Here is a 13,401-nt window from a genome sequence, read left to right as displayed (position 1 = left end):
AAAAAAAAAAAAAAAAAAAAAAAAAAAAAAAAAAAAGAATGTAAAGAAGCCGCATTATTGTAAATTAATGCTTATCAAGAGACGCTAGGCCTAGTATTTCATTAACATAGCTGTATGTGTGAAGAGACGCAGTTTACAGGAATAATTTAATTTCCCCCAGGATCACAGTCAAAAGAAGTATTACAAATAGAAGAATTCAACTTTAAACAAGATACCTCTGAAAAGTATTTTAGTTTGGAGTTGAAAACATGAAAGTATTTGAATATTTTTCATTTTACTATTTTTCTATAATTGTTTTAAGCATTGCTACTTAGGAAGGATATGCCTCCTATGTTCAGTTTTAGACTTACAGTATAAACAGCTTTCACTTTTTATGCTCTTAATGGACATATAATTACCAACTGACCTATAATTTTTGTACCATACACTAATGATATTTAATAATAACTGTACTGTTTGGTTTTTTTCAGTACTAAACTAATTTGGTATAGTAGATCAAAGCCAGATGGATGCGTAAAAAAGATAAGATCTTTTAGGTTCCATCTGGAACAAAAGTCAGCAACAAATGTAATCTAATAATGTCTTCATATTCACCTGTTTGCAACTAATATCTTAAAACTTGCATTAATCTTCCTGAAATCAAGGAAAACAGGCTAGATATTGGTTTTCTGTGCTTTTTGAACTAGTGGAAAGTTTTTCATTTTTAAGAGAAATTGCAATTTGCCTTTCTGGAATTATTTTTTTATATATAAGAGTGAAAACATTTATTGTTTATTATGTGGTATAGGTGTGAGCAATAATTATATAGCCTTAAAAATGCATTCATAAATGTATGGATTTAAAGTGAAAACTGGGATATAATTATATTACAAAGATAAAGGAGAAAAACTGGTGAAAGATGAGACGAGCTAGAGATTCATCTTCCAAACTTGGAAGCCAATATATGTATTAGGATTTCCCAGAAAAACAGAATAGACTGTATATATATGCAATGTATGGCATAGATAGAGATAGAGATAGATACATGAGAAAAAGTGAGTCTGGAATTTTTTTAATGTAACTGCATTGAATTTAAACTTGACATTAGATGAAAAAGAATACTGCTGAATACATTTTCAAGAATTATTCTTTAATACTCTGTATTTATAAACTGCCACTGCATATGATTGCAAATTGTTGATTTCAATATAAAAGGCTCACAGGTATGATCACTTTTGTAACACTACTGCTAAAATTTTGGACAATTTGCATATAACTTGATTAATAAATAAGACTACCCAGTGTTCAAGTAAACATAAAATTGCAGAGTGATAGTAAGAAAATGAAGATGTCTTTTCTCCTTTGACAAATTATTGTGATTTTGATAATTTCTTTTGAAAACTTCATGCAAATCTATGAAGGAAATGCCTTTTCTCTATAGTCATTCTCACAAAATGTATAATAGTCTCTTTAAGTGGGAAAAAAGAAAAAAAATGATGGAGGGTCAGGCCATAATCTCTAGTAGTTATATTTTGAGCAATTAGAAACTAAATAATCTGTACTGTGGTTTCATAGTGGCTAACATTAATTAAGACCTAAATAAATACCTATTGATTTGAAATTGGTAAGATAATGAACTAGCATATGGAAGTCTTTCACATCTGCAATTTGCATCCAGAGATCTTTGGAATATTAACATTACAAATTATTGCCTGTTATGCCAGTCAGAAAATCATATTGCTTTAATATAATTAACAGAATACATATCTTGATTTAGGCCAGAAATGATAGATGCTGCAAGAAACAAGGCCCGAGTGAAAGCTTGTTACATAATGATTGGACTCACAATTATTGCCTGCTTTGCAGTGATAGCATCAGCCAAAAGGGTGAGTACCGCTTTAAAATAAAGACAGGCTTTAAAATAGATGTACAGTATGTTTTCACTTAGGAGTGTGAAAAAAATAAAGATTTGTGAATTTTATTAAATGTTATGAACTTTGTTCTCAATTTGGGGATTACTGCTGTTTTTTCAATGTAAGAACAATTTTGTCTCAGATACCTTGAGCCACCCACAAATATCTATCATACTGGAAACAAACTTGTTCATGGAAATTTGAGTCAACAAATTAACTATTAGGTTGTCGGAAAAGTCATGACGTATTTTTTCTATGTTTTTCGTTGCAAAAATGCATCATGAGCTTTCCAACAACCCAATATATGGACTGGAGGGACAAAAGCTTGTTTCTACTTATACGATAAACAAAAACAAAACAGAGCAGTATATTACCTGGTTAAAATCTGCACAAGAAACGCTTTGTTGTGTGAAAGTTATCAAGGCTAAATCATGAACTCCATTAGCTGGTGTATAGAATCATGAAATCGTTAGAAATGAAGAAGTTGGAAGTCATCACCAAGGCTGACTAGTTTGCTTGTATTCTGCATTTGAACCCTTTTCTTGCTGTCTTCAATACGTGGTTTCTAGAGTAAGATTAAGAGCTAATTACTCTCTGATTTTGTTTCTTGCTTCTCCACATCCTTCCATCTGCTGAACACTTTTTACCACATAGAGCAGCTCCACACGTATTGGGAGGCATCTAATACATCCCTATGACTCTTCTCTTCTCCAGTCCGAATTATGCTCTCCCTAAAAACTTCCCTCTATTTTGAGCTCTCCTCTGGACACACTCCATTTTATCAGTGTCTCTTCATTGTGGCACCTGCAACTAAACCCATTGGAGCGTGATTATAACTTGCTTGTTTGTGAACACTGTGTTTTAACAGTGCAGTCAGAGTTGGAACTAGATTTTGACAGCCACATCATACAGAATAATTTGCTTGGATCCATACATCTTCACCCGCTGGGCACGTTTAGCCAATGCCCAGAGAATGGTAATTTAGAATGATAATTCTGCTTAGTCCTATGATTCTGCTCTTCTTTACTTCTCAGGTTTTCAAGAGTATTTGAGCCCAGTAATTCACATATGGAATAGGGCCTCAAAGCTTACTGATGCTATGTACGTGCCCATTCATTTCGGTTAGTGTGGCAAAGAATTATGCTTTAAAATTATTCTCTTCGCATGAAAAATGTCTTCAATATTTGCTGGACTGAACACATAAATATAGGAATAAATAAATTTAGTCATTTCTTGTTTTCGACCTACCCTAAATAAAATGATTGCCCACCAAGTTGATGATTCTCTGGCTCTTAGATGATAGATTGGAGTTACTATCTGGAACCTCCCTGTTTCATGTCACCTTCTCTCTGTTCATTAAGTTCCCGTCTACACTGGTTCTTTTCTTTTTTTTAATACACCAAACTCTCTCTTTTCTAGGCTTTCCTTCCTTTCCCTGTTTTTGCCCTAGCTGGCTTATTCTCATTCTCCACAGAGAAAACTTCTCTGACCACCACATCTAAAATGGCCTCATCTAAGTACTCACTATTTTATCATCTTTCCAGCAACTCATGAGTAAGTCTTTATATGTCATTCATTGATCCTGTTGGCTCTACTTTAAAATATATCCACAACTGGACCACTCCACACCATCTTTCCTGATATCACCCTGGTCAAAGATAACCAACGTCTTTTGCCTAGTTTATTGCAGTATCTTCTAAGTGGCCTCTCTGCTGCCCCTCTTGCCTCTCTCCAATTCTCTTTTCACTTTGAATCATTAATGCATGTAATTTAACTAAGATAGTGGCAGACTGGAGGTGGAGAAAAGGTTAGCAATTTGAAATATATTTGGGGAGGCACAAAAGATAGAACTGTGTGGTAAATCCACTGTGAGAGAAGATAGAAAACAGAAGAAAGAAACCCAAAAGCCTAGGTTTTTGACTTGCACAACTATTAATAGATGGACGATGATGCCACTGTTGATATGTGTAAAGCAGGGGAAAGAACATGTAGGCATGACAGTCCTCTATTTTGGATATATGAACTGTGAGATGCATATTAGACATCTATCAATATCAAATCTTTATTTATTCTGCTAAGGACATTGTATATCCTTCAGTCTGAGGACCTAGAGCTTTTCTCACTTCTGAAAAAGTGTAAGCTGTCGTAAGTTCAAATATGGCCCTTTCCCGCAGCTTATCTAGTCCCTCTCTCCTGTTATGAATGTATGTTGGAACTTGTAATTCTGCTCTCCATGTCTCTTGGCTTCTTTTTTCTATTTTTTTGTATCTTTATCTCTGTGTTGCATTTAAATTATTTCCTCAGATCTATTTTCTAGCTAGTTCTTACTTCCTAATTATGATGCTGATTATCTTTTCTTTTCACAGATGATTCACACACACACACACACACACACACACACACACACACACAAATGCCTAATTTCTTTGCCAGTTTCTTGGGCTGGTGAGACAAGTTTTAGTAATTTTGTAGGGGTACCTTTTCATGATACCTCCAGCTTTTTATTGGTAGCTCAGTTCTGCACCCAAGATCCAAATCCTGGACTTGCCTGTTGGTATAGAGATTAAATTCCCAATTCACAGCTGCAAAAGCCAATATTTCCCCTAATGCCCTCAGAATGAAACCGTTTCCTTCCATCCTGGCTTCAATCCTTTTCAGTTCCCACCAATTTATGCCTTTTGAGTTCTTTTCATTTCTGGAACCTGAGGCTCTCCCTTTCTTGATTTTGAGGTTAATTATTTGAAAATAGTTTTGTTACTTTTTATCCAACAAATACTATATCGATGTATACCAAGAAAGGGTGGGGCAGATTTCTGACATCAGCTGTCCTGTTGACTGGAAGTCTAGCAACTTAAGGAATGTTTTTCTATACAAAAGGATCATTTTTCTTAGATAATATTTGTGACAGATGTTTTAAGTTACTTTTCTCCTTTTCACAGAGTTGCTCTCCTATATATGTCTATCTAATACACAAATTCTTTCCAGAAAGTTAAAAAGCTTTGTTTTGTTTTGTTTTGTTCTGTTTTGTTGTTTTTGCAGGCTGTAGAACGACATGAATCCTTAACAAGTTGGAACCTGGCAAAGAAGGCTAAGTGGCGTGAAGAGGCTGCTTTGGCTGCACAGGCTAAGGCTAAATGATACTCTAAGTGACAAAGTGTTAATCAGACTATCATCACTATTATCAGCAACAATAAAAGATAGGTAAAATGAACATTTAACAAAACATTTGCCGTGGGTTTTTTTGTGTTTTCTTGTTTTGTTTTTGTGGCGTTTTTTGTTTTGGTTTTTTTGTGAAAAGAAGCATAAAGTGTTTTCTATTTTTACTTTCTAGTAAATTTTTATTGAAGTATCACACATGCAGACAAGTGCACCAAAGTGTATACAGCTTGATAGAATTTTTTTACATAGTGAACACACCTGCATCACCATTGCCCAGGTCAAGATCTAGAACATCAACAGCAACCCAGAATCCTCCTTTCTGCCCTCTGTCAGTCATTACCCTCCCAAAGTAAGCGTTCTTGTGAGTTTTATCACCATACATTAGTTTTTTAACTTTATACAAATGGAATTACACAATATGCACTTGTGAACATGGATTCTTATACTCAAAATTATGCTGTGAGATTTATCCACAAATTGTGTAGTATGAATTCATTTACTTTTAATGTTACCATATTCCATTATATGAATGTGCCACAGTTTATCTGGATATTTAATCCAGTTTTTGGCCATTATAGATAATGCTAAAATTAACACTCTGTGCAAATAATTAAAATGTTGTTGAACTAAAATCACTAAGGGCCACTTAAAATCTAACTAATTTTCAACCAAAGTTCTACTGTATTTGGTAATTGGAATAGTCCCTCTGGTTATTCTTGTCATAGTTTGTAACTGTGTGGAACAGGTTTAAAAAGTCTTATAAATCAAGAACCATTAATTTTGAAATCTACTTTAAAATTATAAAAGTACTAAAACAGTACTTGTGAAAGGAATTTTAAAAAGACAAAATCATTAGAGAAAGAAGAATGGTATCAGTGGTCTTCAAACTTGTTTGAGCAATCCCAAAAACAGCTTTTAAAATTATATATACCTTCTCCTCTCACATTTTTAATTTGGCAACTATAATTTTTTACTAAATTCATTAGGATAATTATATAAATTTCAAGTGTACTTTATAATGTGATATCTGTATAATTTTTTATCATAAATGCAAGTAGTTGAATGACATAATTTCCAGTTTACTGTATATTAAATGTACCTTAAATATATTTTCCATCACATCTTTGAAGCTACATGGCTAGTTCATTCAATTTATGGAGGATGTCTGCTTTGTAATGTTAAGGAAAAAGCTAGTCCCCATTGTCAAACTAACAATCCAAATCAAACTTATATTGCACTTTGTTAGAGAAAGTCCTATTTTGATTTGCAAATGAAAATGTCAATACACATTCCTGTGATGATAATCTCACTTCTAAATTCAACTCTAGGATAGATAGAGAAGGCAGGAAGCGTTGTTATGAGTTTACCCCCTAGATGAACCAAGGCATTGGCATTTTGTACCCAGTTTTCTTTGTTTTGTTCTCGGTTGAACTCTTTCGCCAGAGCTATCCATTCTTAAACTATCCATTTGTCACCCAGGTGGTTTCTGCACCACAGAGCAAAGCATGAGTAAGATGCAAAATGGAAGAGAAGTACTATTTTTTTGGCATAATAGCATTAAGTTGATTATGAAGAGAGAGGAGAAAGGAAAACCAGCAGACCACACAGGTCTGTTCTCAGACAAATCGTATTTAGGAAAGAGTATATGAGTTTATTCATATATAGAGTTTTAAAGATCTGGAAATCAGTTGTCTTTAAAAAATATATTATTCTGTATACTTCCTTGAAAGTTTGTTGTTGTTGTTGTTGTTGTTGTATACTCTGCTTGAATCCTGGGACATTCAAAATATTACAGAAAAATTTAAAATGTTTATAAGGATGAGTGTGATGATTTCTATTTCTGGTTAGATGGAAGACTAGATGTCCAAAGAAGTCATCTAGTACTGAACTATACATTATAAATAAAACATTTTTTAGAGCGTCTTTTAAAACACTTGGCTGAACTGTTAGGGAACGAGTAAGATCCTTGCTACAGATAAGAAGAAGTAAAAATCGAGGGAGTTAAGCCTGTCTATGCTGCTATTTGCCAAGGGGCATCTGGCTACCCTAGGGAGTCATATGCTAAAGAGAACAGACAAAAACGTGAGGCCGGTAGAAGCGGAGAGTACATAGATATCCACATGAAGCCATCATCCCAGAAAGTCTATACTGTCAGAGGGTTGAACGAGGGTTTGGTGGTGATGGCAGTATGCCTGTGTCAGTCAGGGTTCTATCAGAGAAACAGAACCAGTAGAAGGAGAAGGAGAAAGGAGGAGAAAGGAGGAGGAGGAGGAGGAGGAGGAGGAGGGGAAGGGGGAAGAGAGAGAGAAGAGAGAGAGAGAGAGAGAGAGAGAGAGAGAGAGAGGGAGAGAGAGAGAGAAATTACTCAGCAATAAAAAATGAATCTTGCCATTTGTGCCAACATGGACTTAAGAGGATATTATGCTCAGTGAAATAACTCAGAAATACAAATACCACATGATTTCATTTATATGCGGAATCTAAAAAAAACCAAAAACAAACAAAACCAAAAAAGACTCATAGAGACAGAGAACAAACTGATGGCTGCCAGAGGGGAGGAGGGTTGGGGGATGAGTGAAAAAGGTAAAGGGAAAAAAAAATTTTTCCTCCTCTAAAGGGACTATTATCATTTCCAATCCCTACCCAAAATCCCCAAGACTAGGCCAGCAAGCCAGGATTGTCAATTTTATGCTACATATGCTACAACTTAAATAGCCTTTTCACACGAGAAAAAGGCGATTCATACAAATACAAATCGTCCTCAAGTTTCATATAGAAAAAGTGTTGTTGTTGGGCCGGCCGAGTGGCACGATGGTTAAGAACTGGCTTGGGACGCCAGAGGGCCCCGGTTCAGATACCACATATGAGGGCCAGTGACACTGCCCTCTACATCTAAGATGCTGAACAACAGCTCAACCTGGAGCTGGGCTGCTGTGAGTCGCCGGTGATGGCATAGGCTGCAGCCCCTGCTGTGTAGGCAGCAGCCAGCGTGAGTGGCCCTCAAGCCGCCGTGAGCGGCCATCCAGAGGCCAGCGACTGATCTGCCTCGCCCGGGAAGAGCGCAATGATGGTGCCAACTTGGGCCAGTGAAGCAACGTCCTCCACAACTAGACTGAAGAACAAAAAGACAGCAACTTGTCTGTTCCCCTTCCCCCAATTCCCCAGCGCTGTTCCCATCCCCCAATTCCCCAATAAAAATCTTTAAAAAAAAAAAAAGGAAAAGTGTTGTAATAGGTTCAAAGAAATTTCCCTTACTGTATACTCTTCCAATACTGTATACTGTATTGCGGCATTATTCTTTGAAAAATTTTAACTCTAGGATGCAAGCAGGAATAGATATCTATTTAAATACAGTAAACTATGGCAAGAAATGACTACATAGATTAACTAAAAATACAACGGTATTTTTTTATATATTTACACTGATGTAATTTTTTTCTATTTGGAGTGAACCTAAAAGATGTGAATGAACTTTATGAAAAAATTGTAAAATTTTGTTGAAATACAGTAAGAAAGATCTAAAAAAAATGCATGTATTGAAAGAGTATCATTAAGATGTTCAAAACTGTCCTATAGATTAAATGTAAATTCCTTTCATGGAATTTGACAAGTAAATTCTATATTTATATGGAAATGCAAAGAGCTATGACAATCATGAGGAAGATAGAAGACTTGCCCTACTAAAGATATCATGCTGTAGCCACAAAATGGGATAGTATACAGCAAAGAAAATAAATGGGCTACAGATGTAAGCATCAACATGAATGAATCTCAAAAAATGTTAACATGGAGCTGAAAAAAAAATCACAGAATAGTATTCCATTTTATACATTTCAAACAGGCAAGTGAATCTATAGATCTTAGGAATACATACATGTGAGATGGAACAATGAGGAAAAGCACAAGAATTATTAATAAAATCCAGAGTAATGATTACAAGGGCTGATGATCAATTTATTAAGCTGAGTAATGAATAGGTGTTCATTTTATCAATCTTCTTACACATTATTCTCTTTGTGTATATTTTATAATAAAACAACTTAAATGATAGAATGTTCAGAAAATACTCATGTTGAAGCCCTAAACAGAGTATATTAACTATTGCCATGCTATTATAGATAATAGTTTTTAAAAACATGTTAGCTATAACTGAAAGTGAACAGGAGGGATCCCTCAAAAGTAAAGTTGTCCACAAGTTTAAAACATTCAATTTTTAAATAACAGGCATTTTGGGGTATTACACATTAAATTCTCTAAATTGTCTACTGTTTACAAATTTAAATGTTTGTACATTAACCACTGAGCACTCCAAGTTCTTTCCTTGGTGGGGTTGCCCCCAATCAACATTTTCGTTCTGGTGCTGTACATACATCATTGCTTGCCAGGGCAATCATTTGAAAATTTTTTTTCATAACAATTGAAAAATGAAAAGTTATAGTGATATTAATCATGACAATGCATATGTCTCCTAAAACTTTACTGAAACAACATAAAAATCATTAGATGTGCTAAAAGGGGGAGGAATCATAAAAAAAATCATGTGCTCATTGAACTTGTCAACTGTTCAAATATTAATGGAAAGAAAATTAAAGAACATAAATAAAATTAAGCAAACATATCATTAAAGGGTGTACAGTACATAGGGATTTCTGGGAAGTTGAACTCCAGTGCACACTGAAGTCTATGGTGTTTGACCTGTACATTGTATTTTCATGTGTTCTCACTAGTTCATTTGCCACTAAAATTGCTGACTGCCTTACTGGAAGCAAAGTACCCTAAAAATAACTGATTCTGCCAGCCAAGTGGCTCAATTGGTTAATAGCTCGCTCAAGAGTTTGAGCTCTGAGCAATAGCGGTTCGATTCCCGGCCTGAGCTGAGCAGCCGCTGAGCTGCCAACAGGTGGCAGGCTGGCTCAGCTTAAAAAATAAATAAATAAAAGTAAATAAATAAATAACTGATTCAATTACTTTCACTACTCTGTAATTAGCAGTTTCAAATACTAAAGGAAATGAAGCCAGCCAAAAGCAAAAACCATGGTCGCGAAAGAAGAAAAACATTAGGCTAGGAGGACCCAGGCTTGGCTACTGTGTGGCCTTAAGTTCCAGAGTACATTAAGAAAGTTAAATCAAACATTCCCTCCAATTTTTTTTTTTAAGATTTTATTGGGGAATTGGGGGGATGGGAACAGCGCTGGGGAATTGGGGGAAGGGGAACAGACAAGTTGCTGTCGTTTTGTTCTTCAGTCTAGTTTTGGAAGACGTTGCTTCACTGGCCCAAGCTGGCACCATCATTGCCTCTTCCCGGGCGAGGCCGATCAGTCGCCGGCTTCTGGACGGCCACTCACGGAGGCTGCTGGCCGCTCACACTGGCTGCTGGCTACACACGGTAGCCCATGGCAACCAACTGCAGCAGGGGCTGCAGCCTACGTCGTTGCTGGCTACTCCCAGCAGCCCAGCTCCAGGTTGAGCTGTTGTTCAGCATCTTAGCTGTAGAGGGCAGTGTCACTGGCCCTCATATGTGGGATCCGAACCGGGGCCCTCTGGCATCCCAAGCCAGTTCCTAACCAACACGCCACTCGGTTGGCCCTCCCTCCAATTTTTATTTATTAGGTTTAAAACTCCACTCCCTAAATAAAGGTATTGTAGTGCATTAAAGTAACAGAAAAGGAAAAAATCTCAAACATGTGAATGCCCACTAATTGTCAAGACGTGAGATACAGCGATAAATCAGACATGTTCCGTATTATAGCAGAACATACAGATTCTAAAGCAAAAGCCACATACTGCTTCAAATCTTACTGGTTTTAGAAAGTGGATGGAATTTTAATCAATTCCATGTTTTTGCTCCACTAGGAATACACAATCACAAGTGAGAACAAAGGAAATAGACACATTTATATAAATGCAATTGTAAAATAGTATTTTATTATGTTTAATATAGTGCTGTAACATTTCACAATATTGCATACTGCTCAAATATTGGTTTATTTAGTTAGACAACAATATCCTCCCCTCATCCCACTCCCCAACTGGAATTTAAAGATACATTGTCCTTTTAGAGCCCTGTCATACTGGCTCTTAATATGTCACATTTCATAAAATAGTAACACTAGGAACTAAAATGAGTAAAGGTTAACAATTACTTTGATTTCACAGTTTCACAAAAAAGCCAGTAAATTGCTGAATTTAGAACAGCAACAATCCACTAAGATTTTGTATAGTTACTTTTTCCATAATGCTCCTTCTAAAGAGAAGAAAAAATATGAAGGCAGAGGTAATGATTCTTTTAGTCCTTTGTCCAACAAATCAAACTTTAACTGCAAATAGGTTTTACAGTAACCGAATGATATGTTATTTCTGTGCCAGCAGATTTTATTACTTTTTTTTTTTTTTTTGCTTTCTTGTCCTGGTGCTATCAGTAAGTGAACAAAATAACACTAAAAATTAATTCCTAGGAACACCTTTCAAAATAATATGATAAAAAAAAAACAGGCCAGTGAGTCAAGTAGTAACAAATATAAAAAAAGCAAAATTGCATAGTTTAACTAGTAAAAATTAAAATTCAAAAAAATAAAACACTGAATTTAACTAAATAAATGTAAAGGACTCTTTCAAGTATTTTCTTGATTTTTGTATTAATGTATGTGTTCCTCTTTACAACATGTGTTATTCTTTTTGGCACAGTTTCTCTCAGATTTAAATATAATAAATCTTAGATAAGCAAGTTAAACATATTTTTTTCGCAACAAGGGTCAGTGAAGATTAATGAAAATACATTTGGAGTATTTTAAATTGTTCATTTGGATGCAGTAGTCATGTTGAAAATAATTGTTTAAGAACAAAGTACGAGTGTTTGCTAGTCTTGGTTCAATCAAGTCATCATCATGTCAACAGCTGGTCCCAACTATATTGTCCCTTGTATTCAAATCTAATCAAATTAATTGTCCAAGTAACAGGCCCATAAAATTAAATACAACTTTATATTTGAATACTTAAAATATGGTCATATGTGTACTTAGAGATATGATGTTTGTTTTACTGGCTAAAATTTAAAAATCCTCCCCTCAAAGGTCAGTGTGTGTGTGTGTGTGTGTGTGTGTGTGTGTGTGTGTGTGTGTGAGCGTGCGCGCACGCGCGCGCACACAAATGTACATATTATTTTTCCATCTATAAGAACTATTTTGTTTGAAAGACTTGGCTTAGAGATTTGTTAATTGACTACAGGGTCCTCAAAACAAAAGCAGGCACAGCTGGTTAGTTTATGAATTATGCTGCATTAAGTTCAATTGATTAGAAAGAGCGAAATACCCTGTTACCTAATACTTAGAACCATCCATACCACAAAAAATTCACCTGATAAATTATCTGATAAATTCACCATCAATTTGATAATCTTTAATGTAAACACCCTGTTCTTCTGAACATATGTAGAGCAAAAGAAAAACTTTTTATACTACGTACTCCCACGAAATAAAAAGGGCACAGATACAATCCTCTAGTTAATACAGAAGAGGTTTGGCAGATACAGTCAGCATTATGGACACCATTTAAACCTGTATTTTATAGCTGTAGGTTTTAAGTGTCTTGCCAAAAGTTTAATTTCATGATATACAGTTTACAAAGTGCCATTATTCAAAACTACTCATATATACATTTTCTAACATGCCTCTGATTTCCAGCAGAAACATTATAAATGCTATCATAAATGAAATCTTCCTTTACAGAATAGACTATGAATCATATCAAAAATGCTTTAGTTCCCATCTTAAAGCAGTAGTAAACTAATTTTTAATAAGCATTTGTTCTATAACTGGAAATGTAAATAGCCTGCATATAACTAACTATAAATGAAAAGACTAAGTTCAATAGTACCATATCTGTTTAGAAAACTCTACCAAGTATAGTGCTGTGAAAGTAACAGACACACACATACTAGATGTGCCAAAAAAAAATGTATATACATGACTTGTATTCATCTTTTGTTGTTTGTATATATTGAGTATTACAATTTTAATAGGGTTTTTTCCTTTCTTAAAATGTGTATATATTTTTTGGCACCCTCTGTATATATGTATCTATAAATATACATGTAATTATTCTATTGAAACTTTTTTAAATTTCAGTTTGGAGAGGTTTTGCTTTTAATACATAAACACATACATTATACTGACCAATCTGATAAAATACAATGTAATTTAATACACTGATTCATGACAAGTAGTAGTATGACCCTCCGTGTATTACCAAAAAATTTTCCTAATAATACATTTCAAGTATATTAAAGAATCCTTAGCAATTTTCATTAATATCTTTTAGAGTCTAAACATTAAGGGTATTTAATAAACTTTAG

General features: G+C 34.8%; 1 protein-coding gene across 1 annotated transcript in view; it reads left to right on the top strand.

Moving 5' to 3' along the window:
- The window catches only part of FAM162B (family with sequence similarity 162 member B), a 7,133-nt gene extending 1,960 nt beyond the window's left edge, over positions 1 to 5,173 (top strand). Inside the window, exons 3-4 of the mRNA XM_019668275.1 lie at positions 1,757 to 1,865; positions 4,932 to 5,173. Coding sequence (XP_019523820.1) covers positions 1,757 to 1,865; positions 4,932 to 5,030 — 208 coding nt within the window. The 3' untranslated portion in view covers positions 5,031 to 5,173. The remainder of the gene's footprint in view (positions 1 to 1,756; positions 1,866 to 4,931) is intronic.
- The last annotated feature ends 8,228 nt before the right edge of the window (positions 5,174 to 13,401 follow it).

This window comes from Hipposideros armiger, unplaced genomic scaffold (genome assembly GCF_001890085.2).
Source record: "Hipposideros armiger isolate ML-2016 unplaced genomic scaffold, ASM189008v1 scaffold_523, whole genome shotgun sequence".
In the NCBI taxonomy this organism is placed as follows: Eukaryota; Metazoa; Chordata; class Mammalia; order Chiroptera; family Hipposideridae; genus Hipposideros; species Hipposideros armiger.
Note: the sequence above shows the minus strand (reverse complement) of the source record. Positions and strands in the feature narration are given on the sequence as shown.